Source organism: Staurois parvus, unplaced genomic scaffold (assembly GCF_062004578.1).
Source record: "Staurois parvus isolate SC_StPar_1 unplaced genomic scaffold, SC_StPar_1.0 ptg000052l, whole genome shotgun sequence".
Lineage (NCBI taxonomy): Eukaryota > Metazoa > Chordata > Amphibia > Anura > Ranidae > Staurois > Staurois parvus.
In genome coordinates this window covers 426,623-446,490 of record NW_028317848.1, presented here as the reverse complement: position 1 = coordinate 446,490, position 19,868 = coordinate 426,623, and the positions used below count along the sequence as shown (strand labels likewise).

Here is a 19,868-nt window from a genome sequence, read left to right as displayed (position 1 = left end):
TTTTAAGTGCAGTTTTGTAGTGCAACTTGGATGCAACTTTACTACTACTTTGAATTGGTTTGCATATTCTATTGCACCATTGTTTATATTGTAAAGAGCTGAGCAAACTGTTGGCGCTATATAAATCCTGTATAATAATATTAGTACTACATGAACCTTTTAATAAATCATGCCATGCTGAGTTGCATTGATGTGAATAGGCACCATTGAAAACAATGTTATTTCCATTGTCATGCAATTCTGTGTGACTAAATACGCATCTGAAATTACACTAGTGTGAACGGAGCCTAAGTAATGCACCCAAAACTGTCAAAGATTGTGCCTAATCACTCAGGGTTTTGTTAAAACCATAAAAAGCCAACAGTCAAGGGGAAAGGCATAACGCCAGAATACTGTAACTATTTCATTTGTGAATGGCATATCAGAAAAATGTAGGAAGATATTCAACACATGCTTCATCGCAAGGGCGGACTGACAACTCATGGGGCCCCCGGGCAATAGGGGATCATGGGGCCCCTGTGTCCTTGCCCACACTCAAAGTACACACAAAAAAGCCTATAAAAGTTACCAGGGGCATTTCATGGGGCCCCCTACTGACCCCGGGCACTGCCCGAGTGCTCGAATGGTCAGTCCGCCCCTGCTTCATCCTTGCAACTCAGTAACAGAAGAAGAACCCCAATCACTCTGGTGTTGCTGTTAAGGGTAAAGAAGGAGGTAAAGGAAGCTGTGTGTCCATAACAAGGGGGAAAACTGTATAAGAAAACCAAGTCAATTGCTTTGTTTACTTGTTTGGGACTGGTCCATAGACATTGGGTTGTCTCTGTGAGGCTGCCATCTAAAGCCTATGGGCACCTTTACAATACCACCCTATCAAACACAAATGGACATTGGTGATTATTTTTATTTACTGGCAGTAGATAACCGTAAATGCATCTCTAGAAATAATAACAGTGATGTTCCAGCTTCATAACCCTTTCTGGTGAGTTCCACAGCAGTATGCCTGAATTCAAATCTCAGAGCTTGCTTGTCTCCTAGTTCTTTATGTCACTATTCAGAGGACAGGCTCACATTTGTAAGTTCATAATATGTATGCTGGTAATGCTGTAACTTTTCACAAAATGTTCTGTTACATTGGGAACTGATTGATACATAGTGTCACAGAACATATCTTTTCTCATGTCAATAATATCTAGGGAATGTTTTACATTTTCATGTAATATCTAAAACCTTTAGACTATTAGAAATATTCTTTATTTCTATCCACCAATCTTTGTCATTCCATAAATGGACACATTTATCCTGTGAGGTACCTAAGATATTAAACAGCTGCTCTGTGAAACTTTTCCATATGCTGGATACAATCGGAATTCCGAAGAAAGCAAATATTGCATTTATTGTAGTCAAGGAAGATGAAGTTTGATGGGAAAAGGTACAGGTTTACCTCCTAAATCTGTGCTGAACTAGTTAAAACAATTATTGTCTTCATGATAATCATGGGCATGTAGACTATAGAAGACCTCCTCCAGCAAACGTGAGGCAGGTTTCTCAATCAGGGTTCTGTGGAATCCTAGGGTTCCTCCAGAGGTTGCTAGGGGTTCCTTGACCAATGAGCAATTTCTGCATTTCAGATAAGTTCCCACTGACACCGTTGATCTTTTAGCTATCTGTAAGGGGGTAATTCTTCCCAATGACCACAAGTGTAATGAATATTCTTCCCACTGACCATCACACTATGTGATAGCTTTAGTCATTTTTAGCAGGGGTTCCCTGAAACCAGAAAGTTTTTTTTCAAGGATTCCTCTGTGTTGAAAAGGTTGAGAAAGGTTTATGTAAAGTAACAGTTTGGAGAAGATGATTGGGTTGAATTAATAATTAATACTAGAAAAAAAAAAATTCCTGCACACAGTTTTACTATGGTGACTACTCTGATGAAAATATGTGAAAGAAAAAAAAAGAAAAGGTCAAAAAATTATTTTTTTGTAACATATGTCACCAGTCAGTGCCCTTGATCACCGCCACATCATTCATATGATGATGCTGTACTGCACTGGTGACAGTATGTAAAAAAAAATATGGTAAAAAAAACTAATTTTATTCAATTTCTTCATTTTCAAAAATTTGTGTCAAAAAAATACAACTTCAAAAAATTTGCCATGCCCATTGCTAAATGCCTCAGACTATCAACTATCCAAAAAAGGGTAATTTGGGGGAAATTTGTGCTGTCCTTGCATTTTAGGACCTCAAGAATTGAGGTACATCATTGGTACATCAAAAAATGATCAATTGTCATATATATATATATATATATATATATATATATTTACTATGGTTTGTAGATATAATGTTCACACAAACCAATTAATACACACGTATTGGGATTTTTTTTTACAAGTCAAAAAAATCGACAAACGTTGTTTGCTCAGTTATCTGATGGTGCCATCAATGATTTAAAAAATCAGCCGACCAAGTCATAAAGTTCACCCCACATAACAGGCAAAACTTCTGTTCCTTCCAGGTCACGGCTCATACAATTTGACCATCATTGAGCTGAAAATCGGTAGTTTTTCACAAATTTTCCAACAGGCCCGATCACCGAAAAGGGGAGGAACCACGAAAATCGGCTGGTGCCATTGACCCACTAACAGAGCGAAAATTGGCCGATTATTCTTAGGTCCAATTTTCGGACGAAAAATCGGTCGAATTTCGACTCATGTATGGCTGGCCTTAGAAAAGGTAGGATAGAAACTCAGTGGTTGCCATGCACAGCGGCACCAGATTCTGGCTGCACCAGCCTCAGTAAATTCCTCTTCATTGTGTCTTTGCACACCTTTCCAGCTTCTGCATCTCTGCAGTATTTTAAATTAGCAAATAAACCTTTTTTCATTACATATCTACAGTATATATCTTTGCTTCTCTATAGGCTTACTTAAGGCCAACAATGAACATGTTTACATGGAAAAATATTGTTTTTTCACAATTTTTCAGTCTTTTTTCATTTATATAGCAAACAAAAAAAAACTAACAACAGTGGTGATCACAAACTACCAAAATAAAGCTATATTTGTCTGAAAAAAAAATGATAGAAATTTCATTTGGTAACAGTGTAGCATGACCACACAATTGCCAGTTAAATTATCTTTGTGTTGAATAGCAAAAAAATGCTCTGATCATGAAGGGGAAAACTTTCCGGAGGTTAAGGGGCTAGCAAAAATTTTGGTCACATTGTCTGTCTTGCAAATAGCCAACCAAATTAGCACCCGTGGATCTGCCTTTAAAATCCCTTTTTAAATGAGAAATACAGAACCACAGTCAAGTTAAAAAAAAGTGGCATTTAAACTGTACACTAATTAGTACTCCTAATGAGCCTTGTATAAGGAAATGGGCCAGAATGTATACATTTTGGTTAGTAATAAATGAAAGCAATTGCGCAATTAAATGGTTGTAATGGGCAACAAGGCCTTTTTTTCAGCTTCTTTATTTATTTTTTCAGGAAAGCCAATGACTATACAATGTTTGCATTTTCCTTTTCGAACGCAGTTACAAGTGAAATGCTAATCTTCCAGAATCTATTTCACAAGTGTGTTGTCTTATGCATTTGGCCCGGTCAGCTTTGCCTTTAGTGAACCGTGGAGCCACAGTAGCATTACATTTGTAACGTATAGGGAGAGCTACCGTGCCAGCATGTCGGAGTCTAGTAAATTTAAACAGACAAGTGTATTCCTCAGTGACAGTGAGTCAGCAAGTGCACTGTTTATACGGGCCTGGTTCTCACTCACACTGGGACTTCATGCAGAAACTTTGTAATTTTTTCTGCTCTTATTTGTCTGTCTTTTAGTGTGCATCACTAATCCATTACATTCATTCCGTTCATTATTATGTTAGCTGTATACACACTGTGGAGTTGGTTTACTAAAGAAGCAGAGGCTGTTCCCTAAGGTTAGGCTCACATCTATGCATGTGCTTTTGCTGTGTTTTTTTTCTTATGTGTTTTTGATGTATTTTTATTGTGCTTTGTGTGTTTGTTTTTTTTATACATTCTTTTATTTAAAGCTTGTAAAATTTTACAGTGCATTGTACATTTTTTTTTTTATAAGTTTCAATGTTGCTAGATGCAGGTGTCCATTGTTATGCACTATTTTTCATGCTTTTTTGATGCAATTCCATTGAAGTCGGTGGAGCCTACAATGATAAGAAAAAAAGTCCTTGCACCTTGCAAAAAAACGCATTTCAAGAAACTGCACAGATATGAACCAGACCCATAGAAAATAAGGTTAAATGTCGTGTAGAGTTCTTCTGTGGATATGCACACAAACGAAACGTATAGATGTGAACATAGCCGTAATAAAGTGTATATTCACCTTGCAAAGTGAATGATAGTAAATAAGATAAACCTGTGTTGACTTTGAATACCCAACTGTGTCCGAGAGAAATATAAAAACCAGAGTATTTGCTAGCATGTGATTTGATCATTGTTTCATCTTAACTGTATTTACTAAGCTCAGTGAACATTCATTTTGGAAAGTGTGTATTCGCTTTCCTAACCGAACAGTCTTCACTTCTTTAGTATATCAACCAATTGTAAATTTGTAGATTAATTTAGCAAAATGCTGTAGAAAGGTGACAGGTGAAGGTGTCATTTTCAGTGATTCCCTTTATTGGCGAACTCTGAGTCTTAAAATAGAACTAATAGCAAAACTTTTTTTATTTTCATTTTTAATAAAGAATGGGAGGGTTATAATCCATGTCAGCTTTTTTTGCCATCTGTTTCCCAATGGGGGGGATTTATCATCACTTCCTGTCCCATAACAAAATAGGAAGTGAAAGAAAGTCCCTCCAATCCAATTTGAGATAATCCCTGGTCACCAGAACTAGTGTCCCCATCTGTTGGCAACCCATAATTTGGGATTTTCTTTCACTTTTAGTGCTGATGGTGAATGGGGCAAATAGAGAGGGGAGAATCTCCCTAACAGGGACACAGATAGCAATAAAAACCTACAGGTGTTCCAATACCCCTTCCCCCCCCCCCCCCCCCCAAACAAAAGCGAGAAAAAGAAAAAAAATGGTTTTACCTTTTGTTGTCCTTTAATGTTACAAGAAACACATTTAATTTGTCATTTTCAGGCATTATTTCCTACATTTCAAACCTTCTGCTTATAGGTAACATTTGTTATACAGGAGACGCTATCACTTCCCACTGTTAATTTCACATTAACTGTGGATACTGGAGTTACAGATTGAATCTAATCCAAATTAGTAAATAGCATGGTATTTCTTTTTTATTTATTTTTGTATTTTTTTTTTACAGCAGTCTTGATGTAGGATACATGCTTCAGTCAGTACAGACTTTTACTGCTGGATTCTGGAATATTCTATTTATTGCATAAATGAAATAAAGCATACTGTTTTAGGCTATTGTTGCACTATGCCAGGGGCACCCATTGCGCTGAGCTTTATATTAAACTGTAATATGAAGTTCAGCCTTTGGTCAGGAGGAGACCAGGCTGGAGTGAACAAACCATTAAAACCACCAACATCCACCCAAAATGGAATTATTAGTATAGGCTAATCATATATGGCAATACCACATGAGGTCCATGAAATTTGCCTTTCCTTAAAATAAAAATGTTGTGCACCTGTACCTGGGACAGTGCAATATTCAGCAAGTGGACAACGTAAGGTTAAATCAAATCAAGTGTTTTGATTGACTCTGCTTTATAACATTTAAAGCCCGATATTAGGTTCATCACTGACCAAATAGACCCTTGTGTCAACATCATTCCAATACAAGGGAAACTATCACAAAGCTAAATACCCCAGTGAGAAGCCTCAGGTGGAGGCTGCCTTTCTTTGATTTTCAAACCCCATATTAGTTTTGCAGCGAAAAACTGAATTTTTCCAGATTCACTTCAAATTAAATAATTGTCCGTCATTGTGCAGCTTCTGTTAGTACCTTCTTATACAAATGTTTTACTTTGTGACAACAATGCAGATGTCTTATATTCTTTTGGAAAGCTTATATTTCAGTTTTTAACAGAGAACTCCAAGTAAACAGATATTTCAGTGTTAAACATGTAATGTAAAGAAGCCACATGGTTTACCCATTGGCTGACTGTATTCAGCATTCCAAAATGATTTAATCCAGTAGCAGGAAATGAACCCTCCCCATAGTTATCTTCTGAGAATTCCAGACTGCATAATAGCCATTGCCAAAATCAGCATAACTTAAAGAGGAACTCCCCACCCCCCTTTTTTTTTTTAAATCCCTGCTTACCTAATGCTAGGTTGTGCACAGTTAAGATACTCAGTGCACTTAACTTAAAGAGGACCCCCCCTTCTTTTTTTCTTTTTTTTTTATCCCTGCTTACCTTATGCTGGGTTTTGCACAGTTAAGATACTCACCCACCAAGTGGATCCAGCGTTGTCCTGCTGAGATCCATGTCTCTTTGCCACCTCTCCAGTCCTATGCTGCCATGTTGTGTGATGACATCTGGAGGCTGCCATCTCTTCCGGGTTCAGGCCAGCAGGTCCTGATAATGCGCCGCTAGGCCTGCCTCCTCCTCTTTTTTATGAGTGAAAGACTGTGCCTCCTGGGATATATAACATGCATATTCCAAGAGGCATCGGGAGCACTACACATCATTTGCCTAGGCAAGAAGGGGGGGGGCGGAAAACAAAACTTTTTATTGCTCTCTGTGACCTCATTGGAAAGATTTTTCCGTAATATGGCCATACACAGCTTGAATTCAAATTAAAGTGTTGGGTGACCCTGCCATCACCCCCCTTCCCCCAGCTCAACAAACTTTAATTGAGAAATCAAAGCAGCAAGGTGGAAAATGTTAGCAGAATAGTGACTGCAACCAATCAACCAAATTGTATTCTGACAGCCGGCACCCACAGCTGTCAGAATACTGAAAGAGTGACTTCATCCAATTATTTGCAGTCACTGTTCGGGTAATGTGACTGTGGACTGTCTGAATACAATAGCAAGCAACAGGATATTCATATATCTATGCTATTTATCATAGATGGGGGAATCTTTGGATTTCTTTTTGACAACCTGCTAGGCTGAGAGAAATATTTATGTGTATGGTCAGCTTTACGTCTTGCGATGCCTGTTTAACAAACAGGGAATGTGGTTTTCACTGGGGCATGAAAGCCAAGACATCAGCAAAAACATTGCCAACAGTTTAGACCCTTCCTTCTGAGAAATACACTGTATTGCCAAGAGTATTGGAACGCCTGCCTTTGCACGCACACAAACTTTAAAGGCATCCCAGTCTTAGTCCATAGGGTTCAATATTGAGTTGGCCCGCCCTTTGCAGCTATAACAGCTTCAACTCTTCTGGGAAGGCTGTCCACAAGGTATAGAAGTGTTTCTACGGGAATGTTTGACCATTCTTCCAGAAGCGAATTTGTGAGGTCAGACATTGATGTCGGACGAGAAGGCCTGGCTCACAGTCTCCGCTCTAATTCATCCCCAAAGTGTTCTATCGGGTTAAGGTCAGGACTCTGCGCAGGCCAGTCAAGTTCCTCCACTCCAAACTCTCTCATCCATGTCTTTATGGACCTTGCTTTGTGCACTGGTGCGCAGTCATGTTGGAACAGGAAGGGGTCATCCCCAAACTGTTCCCACAAAGTTGGGAGCATGCAATTGTACAAAATGTCTTGGTATGCTGATGCCTTAAGAGCTCCATTCACTGGAACTAAGGAGCCAAGCCCAACCCCTGAAAAACAACTCCACACCATAAAGCCCCTGCCATAAAACTGTACACTTGACACAATGCAGTCAGGCAAGTACTGTTCTCCTAGCAACTGCCAAACCTGGTTTGTCAGTTTGCCAGACAGAGAAGCGCGATTCGTCACTCGGCTCCACTGCTCTAGAATCCAGTTGCGGCATGCCTTACACCACTGCATCTGACGCTTTGCATTGAACTTGGTGATGCAAGGCTTGGATGCAGCTGTTTGGCCATGGAAACCCATTCCATGAAGCTCTCTACGCACTGTTGTGCTAATCTGAAGGCCAAACAAAGTTTGGAGGTGTTTAGCTAATGACTCTGCAGACAGTTGGCGACTTCTGCACACTGTGCGCTTCAACATGTGCTGACCCCGCTCTGTAATTTTATGTGGCCTACCACTTTGTGGCTGAGTTGCTGTTGTTCCCACTTGCTTCCACTTTGTTATGATACCACTAACAGTTGACCGTGGAATATTTAGTAGCAAGGAAATTTCATAGATGGCTTTATTGCTTGATTTTATACACTTGTGGCCAGGGAGGTGATTGGAACACCTAAATCCAATGATTTGGAGGGGTGTCCCAATACTTTTGGCAATATAGTGTATATTCCTGTTTTTGCACCCATTGGAGAGATTTCCCGTCACATCATGCCCTAACATGAAATGAGGGAAACATCTCACTAATGGGTACTCAAATGGCAATAAAACCCTGACAAGAAGCTCTAAGTCTTCCTCGTTTTAATACAAAATTTTTCCTGCTGTTGTGTTAAACACTGAAAAAGAAACTTTGAAAACGAAGCGTGGGAGGGTTCAATGATCACACTTAAGCCACTTGAGCCACCAGCCTGTTCTGACATTTCTCTCCTACATGTAAAAATCAGCTTTTTTTTGCTAGAAAATTACTTAGAACCCCCAAACATTATATATTTTTTTTAAAGTGGAGGCCCTAGAGAATAAAACAGTGGGTGTTGCAAAATTTTATGTGACAAAAAATTTGTGCAGTAGTTTTTCAAATGCAATTTTTTTGGGGAGAAAATATGCACAAAAACAAGTATGATACCCAAATATGATATTTGTTTGATAAAATATAAAAGGTGATGTAACTCTGAATAAATAGACACCTAACATGTCTCTCTTTAAAATTGTGCATGCCCGTGGAATGGTGACACACTACGGTACTTAAAAATCTTCATAAATGATGCTTTAAAAGCCTTTACAGATTACCAGTTTAGAGTTACACGGGAGGTATGGTGCTAGAATTATTGCTCTCTACCTGACATTTGCAGCAATACTTTGCATGTGTGGTGCACTCGCCATTTACAAATGTGTGCAGGACAGCCGCGTGTAATCGCCTTTATGTCCGAGCATGGTGGGAAGGGGGCACTTTAAAACTGTTGTAAATTTAATTTAAGTTTTTTTTATTTGTACACTGTCTCTTTTTTATCACTTTTATTGCTATCACAAGGGATGAACAACATCCCTTGTGGAAGCATGGGCAGTGACAGGTTCTCTTTATATGGAGATCTGAGGTTTATTAGACCCCAGATCTCTCCTCTACTCTTAAAAGCATCTGATTAAACCAAGATCGATTTGATCAGATGCTTTCCCAAGCTAGTAATGCCTTTACAACCTGGTGAAACTGGAAGTGGCTAAATAGTTGTCGCTTCCAGTTTCTCAGACCATAGAGATGATCAGGGATATTCTGGTCCTCGATTATCTCTATGGTAAGCCGGCACAACTGTTAGTTTCAGTCCTGGGCTCCCTTTTGGGACAGGAGAGCCTGGGAAGGTGGCAGAAAGAGCCCGGGAAGGGACCCCCTCCCACCACCTGTAAAAGCGATCCAGTGGCTCATTAGCTGCTAGGATCACTTTTACATTAAAACCTGCTGCTGGCTGAAAACAAAAATACTGAGATGATGCCTGTAACTGCATCATTCTGGTATAGCCACTTAACCATAGAGGCTGAAGTGGTCAAGGATGAATTCTATGTCTGCCAATTTTTACACTAACCCAGCTTGGACCAGTGTAATACATATGGATGTGCCGAGCAGCTTCCCTGCTGCATTGTGATCACAGGAGGTTGCCCATTGGCACAGGCTCCATTCAGGGAACACACTTCACTTTCTGAATGAATGCAGGGAATGGATGAGGTGGAGTGCCAGGGCTCTGACATCACAATCTGCACCATGTTCAATCAGAGAACACATTCTTTTACAAATGTACATTGAAAAGTTAAAGTGGTTATAAACCTCTAACATGGAAAACATGCACCTCCTTCTATAGTGTGTACTTTCCTCAATCCAGAGCACTGAGTGTAATTTCTGTCTGCTGGCTGCTGGTCCTGCTATTTGTATGAATCATTTCTGACAGCTAATGTTGACTCCAAGGGATGGAGGGAGATTGGAGAGGGGAGCTCAAGCACACAATCTGTGATTGACAGCCTCAGCTGTGCATGTTTGCCTATGGGTTTGTGTGGAGGAGGAGGGATGTATCCCCTCCCTCCACTTATGCCTCAGCTCCCTGCTATGTTATCTGCAGTGCGTGATGTCAGATGTAAGGATTTACAACCACTTTAACCAAGATAACATCATTGACATTGGCCTATATCAAACGGAAGTGGACATATAGAGAACACTTTGCATTAGTTGAAAAAATGTAAAGTGTTCACTGAATGGTGTCTGCTGAGCGGGCAACCTCCTGTGTCAACTGGGCAGCCGCTCTGCACAGGATCTGGGAGCTAGTGACAATGATGTAATTATGGTGTACACTACCGGGATTTCCAGCTTCCCGGAGATCCCACATTTATGGAACATACATACATAGATTTCTCCAATGTAACTATGTCAAATCTGCCACATCTGGAATTCAGCTTGAACGCTGATCTCAGTTTGGCTATCTATTAAATTGTAAGTTCACATGAAGGCCCTCCTATTCCTATTGTATTATAACTGTGCTGTCTTCCTTTGCATTGTAAAGTGCTGTGAAAACTGTTGACGATGCATAAATGATATATTATAATAATAATTGAGTCATCGACCTGGAGCGAGCATATAGACAGTGAAGTTTCCAGCTCAATATTTTTGTCTTCACAGGTTTACTCTAAGCCTTTAGCATTTGCTGTGCTTCCTTTGATTTCCTGAAGATGCTCCAAAAGAATCATGTAACAAGGACCTTGTGGCTATAACTTTATATTATATATGGTTGTTTCTACTTGCTGTGCGTTTTGTTATCCGTAACCACCGCAGCCCGCTGTACTATAAAATAATTACTCTGACTTCTGTTTCCCTTCAGCTGAAACAGCCCAGTTTCTTAATCGGTTTGTTGTGTGAATCCATATCAGAGCTATTAGGAGGCTTTCAGTCCTTGCCATAAATCTGTTATTACCAAAGAACACAGTAAACCTTGAAACATCTTGTAGTAGTAATAATAGTGATAAGATTACAGGCCGGCTAGCTGCAGCACCACTGTCAGTCAGCACTGCAGAAGCCACCCACCGTCTGACTCTGTTATGTTTGCTTATGTCTGTTTTCAGACTGATGACAAGGACACTGCACATATAAGGGGCTCTTCTTACAGAATCCTAGTACATGACCTCCCGCGGTGCAAACTAAACAAGATTTACAGCACAGAAAAGCTTGTGTGATCTTTGTGTAGGACAATTCTTTTAAAGTATATCTAAAACCCAAGAACAACAATTTTATATATTGCAGCTGATTAGTCCTTAGATGTGGTGTTTGCATTAGTTTACAATTTAACCACTTGCCCTCCAGAGGATTTACTCTCCTTCCTGACCAGGCTATTTTTTGCAATACAGCACTGCTTTACTTTAACTGACAATTGTGTGGTCATGCAACGCTGCACCTAAATTAAATTTGTCTTTTTTTTATCCCACAAATAGAGTTTTCTTTTGGTGGTATTTGATTGCCTCTGTGTCTTTTATTTTTTGCACTATAAACAAAAAAAGACCAACAATTTTGCAAAAAAAAATATATTTTTGACTTTTTGCTAATAAACATGTCCAGTTAAAAAAGTTTAATAATCAAATTTCGTCATAAATTTAGGCCAAAATGTATTCTGCTACATGTCATTGCTAAAAAAAAATCCCCATACGTAAAAATTTATTGGTTTCCGTGAAAGTTATAGAGTCTACAAATGGCGGTATAGATACTGGATTTTTTTTTATACTAGTAATGGCAGCGATCAGCGACTTATAGTGGGACTGTGGCAGGCATTCTGACACCGGGGGGGAACTGACTGTCACTGACATCCCCAGTGACACCAATACAGTGATCAGTGCTACTAAAAAGCACTGACACTGTACTAATGACACTGGGCAGGAAGCGGTTAACATCTGGGGCAATCAAAGGGTTAATAGTGTGCTTTTTTTTTACTGTGTCAGCACATTGCTTTGTAATTCTCTGCTATGCAGAGCCATACAAAGCAGTGTGCTGAAGCTGACAGGGGAGAGATCTGTATTGTTTACATACAGGTCTCTCCTTTGTCAGTGATACTCGGTGATTACCGGCCGGGACCCGGCGATCGACAGCTGAGGCCACCAACCCGGAAATGCAAAACCACGTATATATACATGATTTTGTGCAGCCCTGCCGCCCTGTAGCAGTATTTCTGCTATAGGGTGGCGGAAAAGTGGTTAAGGCTTAGTTTCTTCTTTTCTTCTGGTGATCCTGCCAGTAACACACTTTCTTCCTACCTACAAATTATTATTACAGATATTTATAGAGCACAGAAAATTTATGTAGCATTTTACCTATTGTGCATTCACATCAGTTCCTGCTCTCAAAGAGTTTATACTCTAAGGTCCTTATCTGACATGCGTACATACATACATACATACTAGGGCCAATTTGGACCGATATCATTTAAAGAATAACTAAAGTTGAAACTTGTTTTTAAGTTTTGGATAGTGTGTTTAGAACACCTGTCATGTTTTTTGCTGTCTTTACCCCTATTAGGGAGATTTGCCCTATTTGTCCTGTTTACCGTTGTCAATGTGAATGTACAGCGCCATTCACACTAGGTTTTTTCAAATAATGGGTGGAAATGCCTCTATTCTGCCCGTGATTTGAAAAAAGTGTAAAAGTGTGAAAAAGCACGATTGCATTTTCATGTGCCAATCATTTCAATGGCACCTGAAAACGCAGGGCATTTTTGCTGAAAATGCGGCACATTTTTGCGCAAACAAAATTACAGGATGCTCAACGCCCAAGAAAAGTTGCCGCGTGGAAAAACGCTGCAATTGAGGCAAAATGCCCTGCGTTCTCAGGTGCCATTGAAATGATTGGCTCCTCCTTAACATTTTTACAGCACGTTTTCAAATCGCGGACAGAATCGTGCTGATTCTGCCCGCAGGTTTAAAAATCCTAGTATGAATGGAACCTAAAAGAAAATCCCAAATTGTGAGTTTTCAGCAGAACAGGAACAGAGGGGAAATCTTTTGTCCTCTCCCCACCCCCCATACCCCCACAGCAGTAATCTTCCAGGGGCTAAAACGATATGCTGGACTTGTCATAGGTGCTTGTCATGAGTATTGACACTGCCCATCCTTTTCGTCTCCTCCATTCATAAAAGCATACTTATAGCTTGCGGCAATAAAAAGCACTTTATGAATTGAGGAGGCAGACTGTTCATTTATCTGCCCATCCTCCATTCACAGAGTGCTTTTCATTGCTGGAAGGAGGGGGGAAGACAAAGGCGGCACTCTTGACAGTGCCTATGACAGGTCCAGGGGCTCATATTAACCCACACAGCAGTTATCTTTTTGTGGGGGACAGAGGATGGAGGATTTCAACTAAGAAAGCACTCAGTAGGAACACTTATTCAATCCAAGCACCATCACTTGTATTGATTTAAAAAATAAACTCAATGTAGGCTTTAACCTACCAGCATGGGAGTACACTTTTGTTCTGCTATTGTCCGCTAACGGCCGATGGGGCAGAGACGCTCTAGGCGGGGAAATATCCCGACAATATTGTCAAGATCCACCTGGCTGCCTGAATGACAGCTAGCTCCACCTCTTAGCACGTAGTTAAGAGACAAAGCCAATTATGTTTGCCCTGTCTCCTGCCCGATACTCCTGTAAGCACTAGAAGAGAAGAGCAGAGAGCGGTGACTGACAGTCACACTGATGCTACCGCATGAAGTTGAGCATATACAGTAGGTTTATTTTTTTTCATAAGCCCAAACTTCTTGTGGCCCTGTTCACACTTGGGTGTTTGTGATCACGAGCAGAATCACCACAATTCTACCCACAAGCCCAAAATGCTCTGCAAAACTGATAAATTGCAACACGCTTTTTCAGATGCCATTCTTTTTCAATGGCACCTAAATGCGGGTGTGAATGTCGCGCTGCAATCGTGGCAAACTGCATTGCGCAAAGCTTGTCGCTCAAAAAGGAGCAGGAGCTTTTTTTAGACGGTTTTAGCCTATTGACTTGTACATGGCATATGGCGAGTTTTACAAAGCATGTCACCTACCCTTCAGAATTTATTTTAGTGTTTCCTAAATAAATAATGATACTGAAGGTAGAGTTAAGTAGCTACTTGTCCTTCAGAAACAGCTCTACTTTGTTGTACCGCCTACCACCTATCTAGCTTGAGCTTCTAACTGCAAGATCAATATCTTAACTTAGATAAAATAACTGCCTTTCATCAGTTTTGATTTTGCTAAACTGTTTTAAAGTACACTTGTGCTGAGAGAAATAAATAGGTTGCCATGGCAGGACTCACTTGCTGTCATGTGGATCTGTTGGATTCAATACTGCCTGAGACACCAACCCAGAACAAGTATGCAGCTTAGCCGAATCATTTGATACATGCTTGTTTTGGGTCAGCTACTGCTGTAAAATATATAGCAATAGAGAACATGTTGGTATGGTATAAAACATGTTCCTCCCTTTAAAGCCTATGTGATAAGTGTAGACATAAAGTTGGTGTCATTTTTTGGATAGAGGAGGGAAGAATTAAAACCTCTGTCGTGTTCTTATTTTGCTCTGTGTACCATTTAGGAAATTTTCCTTCACTTCCTGTCCCAGAGACACAGCAGGAAGTTAGAGAAAATCTCCTAAAGTGGAGGGGTATTTCCCTCTTGGCACTGGAACAAGTGTCCCCATAGGAATATTGTCTCTAACCACGTTTTTGAGACAACTGTAACATTTTGGATTTCCCCTCACTTTATTTCTCAGTGACAATGATCAAATAGAGAGATGAATCTCCCCAACGGGGACACAAGACTTGGCAAAAGGTTCTAACGTATACGTATATAGTATTCAAAACTATATAAAATAATTTGCCTAGAGATAAACTGTAAGGATTTTTATTAAGCTTTTGCAGTGCAGCAGAGGAAAAAAAAAAAGAGTACATACAGTGGGGATCAAAAGTTTGGGCACCCCAGCTAAAAATTTGTATTAATGTGCATAAAGAAGCCAAGGAAAGATGGAAAAATCTCCAAAAGGCATCAAATTACAGATTAGACATTCTTATAATATGTCAACAAAAGTTAGATTTTATTTCCATCATTTACACTTTCAAAATAACAGAAAACAAAAAAATGGCGTCTGCAAAAGTTTGGGCACCCTGCAGAGTTAATATCTTGTACTGCCCCCTTTGGCAAGTATCACAGCTTGTAAACGCTTTTTGTAGCCAGCCAAGAGTCTTTCAATTCTTGTTTGAGGTATCTTTGCCCATTCTTCCTTACAAAAGTCTTCCAAGTTCTTTGAGATTTCTGGGCTGTCTGTCACGCACTGCTCTTTTAAGGTCTATCCATAGATTTTCAATGATGTTGAGGTCAGGAGATTGTGAAGGCCATGGCAAAACCTTCAGTTTACGCCTCTTGATGTAATCCCCCGTGGATTTCGAGGTGTGTTTAGGATCATTATCCATTTGTAGAAGCCATCCTCTGTTTAACTTCAGCTTTTTCACAGATGGCATCAAGTTACCATCCAAAATTTGCTGAAACTTTATTGAATCCATTTTTCCTTCTACTCGTGAGATGTTCCCTGTGCCACTGGCTGCAACACAACCCCAAAGCATGATTGATCCAACCCCATGCTTAACAGTTGGACAGAGGTTCTTTTCATTAAATTCTGTGCCCCTTCTTCTCCAAACGTACCTTTGCTCATTCCGGCCAAAAAGTTCAATTTTAACCTCATCGGTCCACAGAACTTGTTTCCAAAATGCATCAGGCTTGTCTATATGTTCATTTGCAAAGTGATTTTGCAAACCATGATTTTTGTGGTGAGGACGTAGAAGAGGTTTTCTTCTGATGACTCTTCCATGAAGACCATATTTGTACAAGTATCTCTTTATAGTGGAATAGTGTACCACAACTCCAGTGTCTGCCAGATCTTTCTGGAGGGATCGTGCAGTCAAACGTGGGTTTTGAATTGTTTTTCTCACAATCCTGCAAGCTGTTCTGTCTGATATTTTTCTTGGTCTTCCAGATCTTGCTTTAACTTCCACTGTTCCTGATGACTGCCATTTCTTAATTACATTCCGAACAGAGGATATTGACATCTGAAAACGCTTTGCTATCTTCTTATAGCCTTCTCCAGCTTTGTGAGCGTCAACTATTTTCAGTTTCAGTTTTCTAGACAACTGCTTAGAAGAACCCATGGTGCTGATTGTTGGGGCAAGGTCAGATGAGTCTGGGCATTTAAAACCTTTGAGATTGACATCATCTGGTCTTCCCAGACGATCATTGAGAACAATCCATGACACTGGCAGGTCTCAGCTTTGCAAAGGGGGCAGTGCATGCTATAAATTCTGCAGGGTGCCCAAACTTTTGCAGACGCCATTTTTTTGTTTTCTGTTATTTTGAAAGTGTAAATGATGGAAATAAAATCTAACTTTTGTTGACATATTATAAGAATGTCTAATCTGTAATTTGATGCCTTTTGGAGATTTTTCCATCTTTCCTTGGCTTCTTTATGCACATTAATACAAATTTTTAGCTGGGGTGCCCAAACTTTCGATCCCCACTGTATAACAAATTGTGTGTCAGCAAAGAGGTTAAAATATTTTCCCCCCTCAGGAAGCTAAAATGCTTAAATCTTTTCATAAGAATGATAATGAATCCGTAATGACAGAAAGCAGTGTATTTATGACCCTAACTGTTTAATGGATGTTCTATCTCTCTGCAGCTGCTTCACATCTGTATCGAGGGCTGGGGAAACTGGCGCTGGTCGGAGCCCTTCAACGTGGACAACACTGGGACGTTTATCCGAACAATTCACTACAAGGGCAGGACTGCAACTCTGATCATAAAAGTAGAGCAGCTGAACGGGGTGCAAAAACAAGTATGTCTTTAGCAGAATTTACTGCATATATAAAAACTGCAATATTGCAGGGCAATGAAAACATTTAGGGCTCATCTACACTGCAGCTGATAAACTGATGTTCAGGAGCTTTTCTGTGTTTTTTTTCAGCAGCCCCTGAACTCTCCCTAATGTTTTCCTATGTGTCCATGTACACATAGTCATTTACAGTCGTTTACAGGCAGTTGAGTTTACAGTCGTTTTTTTGAATGCACCAAACTTATGCTCAGGAGTAGATTTCATCAGCGTTTCAAACGCGTGTAAATGCGGCTAACCACATTGATAAGCGTTTGCGTTTAGAAGCGTTTTTTAACTGTTCCATATCCAGATGCTGTCTAGAGCCCTCTTTCATCAGAAATGCATACAAAGTGTTTTCCATGTATACAAACGGACCCGGTACACCAGTGCAGTCAGTTCCAGGTTTCGCGTGAAGGAACAAATGGTAGAACGTGCTGCATTATGCTCATGATGGGATCCATAGTGAATACAACCAGAAAAGACAGGTCATCTCAACACATACTGCTTTCTCTGCTTCTGCTCTCTCTAGTTCTCTCAAAATGCCTGAAATAGTTAATTTTTTACTGTTTTTCAGTGCATTCTGGGCATTATGGAAGGTCTCCTGAGGATATTTTAAAAAACGCTTCTAAACGCAAACGCCGCTAAACTGACGTTTTTTAACCTACGGTTTCCAGCAGTCAGTTTTCATTTTCAGAAGAGTTTTCCAAACGTCCTGTGTACATGAGCCCTTATATTTAAATTTTGTGCTGTCATCTTAAGTAATCATAAGTTGGGACGTTTTAGTTTGGTTGCCATTTTTTATTTTATTTTTTTATTGAGTTGGAAATAATAAAATTCCTGTCAAGTTTATATTGCTGACCATGTATCTGTTGGGGAGACACAGTGTATATGTCCTGGTGACCATTGCCACTGGGACAGATAGTGATGGAAATCCAATATTGTTTAAATGTTATGGTTGTGACAGGTACAGGTGGTAAGAGGAAATCTTCAAATGGGAACATCTGTTAAACTACCTCTCTAAGAGCAGATTTGCACTTAGTTTACATAGAGCTCTCTTTCGATGCCTTATGTGTTTCTGGAGCAGTGGAAGTAAATCTCCTCAAGGAGCAGCAAAATTAAAATCTGACAAGATGTAACCATTTCCTACTTTATTCAAAACTAAAAAATGTCTCAATTTCAAACTGTTAAAACTATGACAATCAGCCATACCTTTATGTCAAATGACAGGCTAAAGCAGAACTCCAGTCAAAACTTTTATTTTCCCATGCAGTGGGGCTGTGCCGCTATGTCACTTGCCTACAGCGACCACTCGCCTAGTAGTTAAACTTGAAGTAGCTCGAAACAGCAAACACGTTGATAACAAGGGTAGTGTTAATTGGTTTAGGAACCCTCTCACCCGGTCCTGTGATGATGATGATGGCTTGATCAGACTGTCAGCAGATCTCCACCAATCTGCCTCTTCAGGATTCTCGGCTCTCTGATGGTATTCGTGGTTTTATGACTCAACCTGGTCTGGTCCAGGCCCACGAAGCTCAATGCAGCTCCATACAGCTCTCCACACATGTCCTACAGCAGCAAGATCTCTCTCCCTTCTTTCCCCTCGTGTTCCCGGGCTTTTGCTTTTACCCCTTCCCACCCCTGGCAATTGTTCATGGGAGGTTTAGTTTAATCTCAGCTAAATTGTTTTAACCCAATACAGGAGAGGCCGCTGGGACTTGTATGCTGGGAGCAGAACTTTTTATACAAAGATCTGCATACAATGATAATGCACAGTGTTACAAAGGTATAAGACCTTCTGTGTGCAGCAGTCTCCCCAGCTGCCCCTAATACTTACCTGAGCCCCATCTCAATCCAGCAATGTGCACGAGAGCAGCAGCTCTCCAGGGACTCTTCCTCCTCATTGGCAACAAGAGCCATCAACTCCCACCACTGTCAATCACAGCCAGTAAGCCAATGAGAAGGGGGCAGGGCCAAGTCGCACTACTTGTGTGAATGGACATGAAGCGGTGGCTCGGGAGCCCCCATAGCAAGCTGTTTGCTATGGGGGCACTCAGCAGGAGGGAGAGGCCAAGAACGCTGGAGGGGGACCTGAGGAAAAGGAGGATCGGGGCTGCTCTGTGAAAAACCAATGCACAGAACAGATAAGTATGATATGTTTGTTATTTTTTAAAAAAAGGAAAAAAGTGGTTGTAAACCCCTACATATACCCAGTAAAGTGATTGGCCTCAGGTGATACACAGAGATGATACAAATCTTCCTACATAAGGTGTACCTATCTTGTCTGAGAGTTCATAAAAAAGGGGGAGGAGAGCTGCTATTGCAGTCTGCAGAGCTCAGTGAGGAGAGCTCTGAAAATTGATTGGAGGCACACCCCCCTCCACCCAATTCACAGGAACAGAGTTGAGGCTGTCAATCAGCCGGAGGTCCCTCTGCTGTCACCATTTTTTTCTTGGTGTCAGAAAAACTTGTCAGAAATGATTCTTGCTGATATCAGAGGAACAAGGTAGCCGACAGAAACAGCACTTAGCGCTGTTAACTGAGACTTGAGTACACACTATAGAGGAATATGATTTGTTCATATTTCATGTCTGAGTTTTACAACCACTTTAATTATGTTGGCTCCAGTTGGGCATTGCACATTTGACCTATATTTCTGCCTCATCACATGGACATGGCTGCTCAGAATGCTTAGCCACAAGGCTGGTGCGGGGTGAATGAGGTAACTAGTGACACAGGTTGTATCCTGACATATCCACCCTGACAAATATGCCTGCTTGACCACAAGG

At 40.4% G+C, this 19,868-nt stretch overlaps 1 protein-coding gene across 1 annotated transcript in view; it reads left to right on the top strand.

The window, feature by feature from the left end:
• The window catches only part of VPS13B (vacuolar protein sorting 13 homolog B), a 1,305,797-nt gene that overhangs the window by 1,172,397 nt on the left and 113,532 nt on the right, over positions 1-19,868 (top strand). Inside the window, exon 44 of the mRNA XM_089666424.1 lies at positions 16,891-17,046. Within this exon, the coding sequence (XP_089522550.1) occupies positions 16,891-17,046 (156 nt within the window). The remainder of the gene's footprint in view (positions 1-16,890; positions 17,047-19,868) is intronic.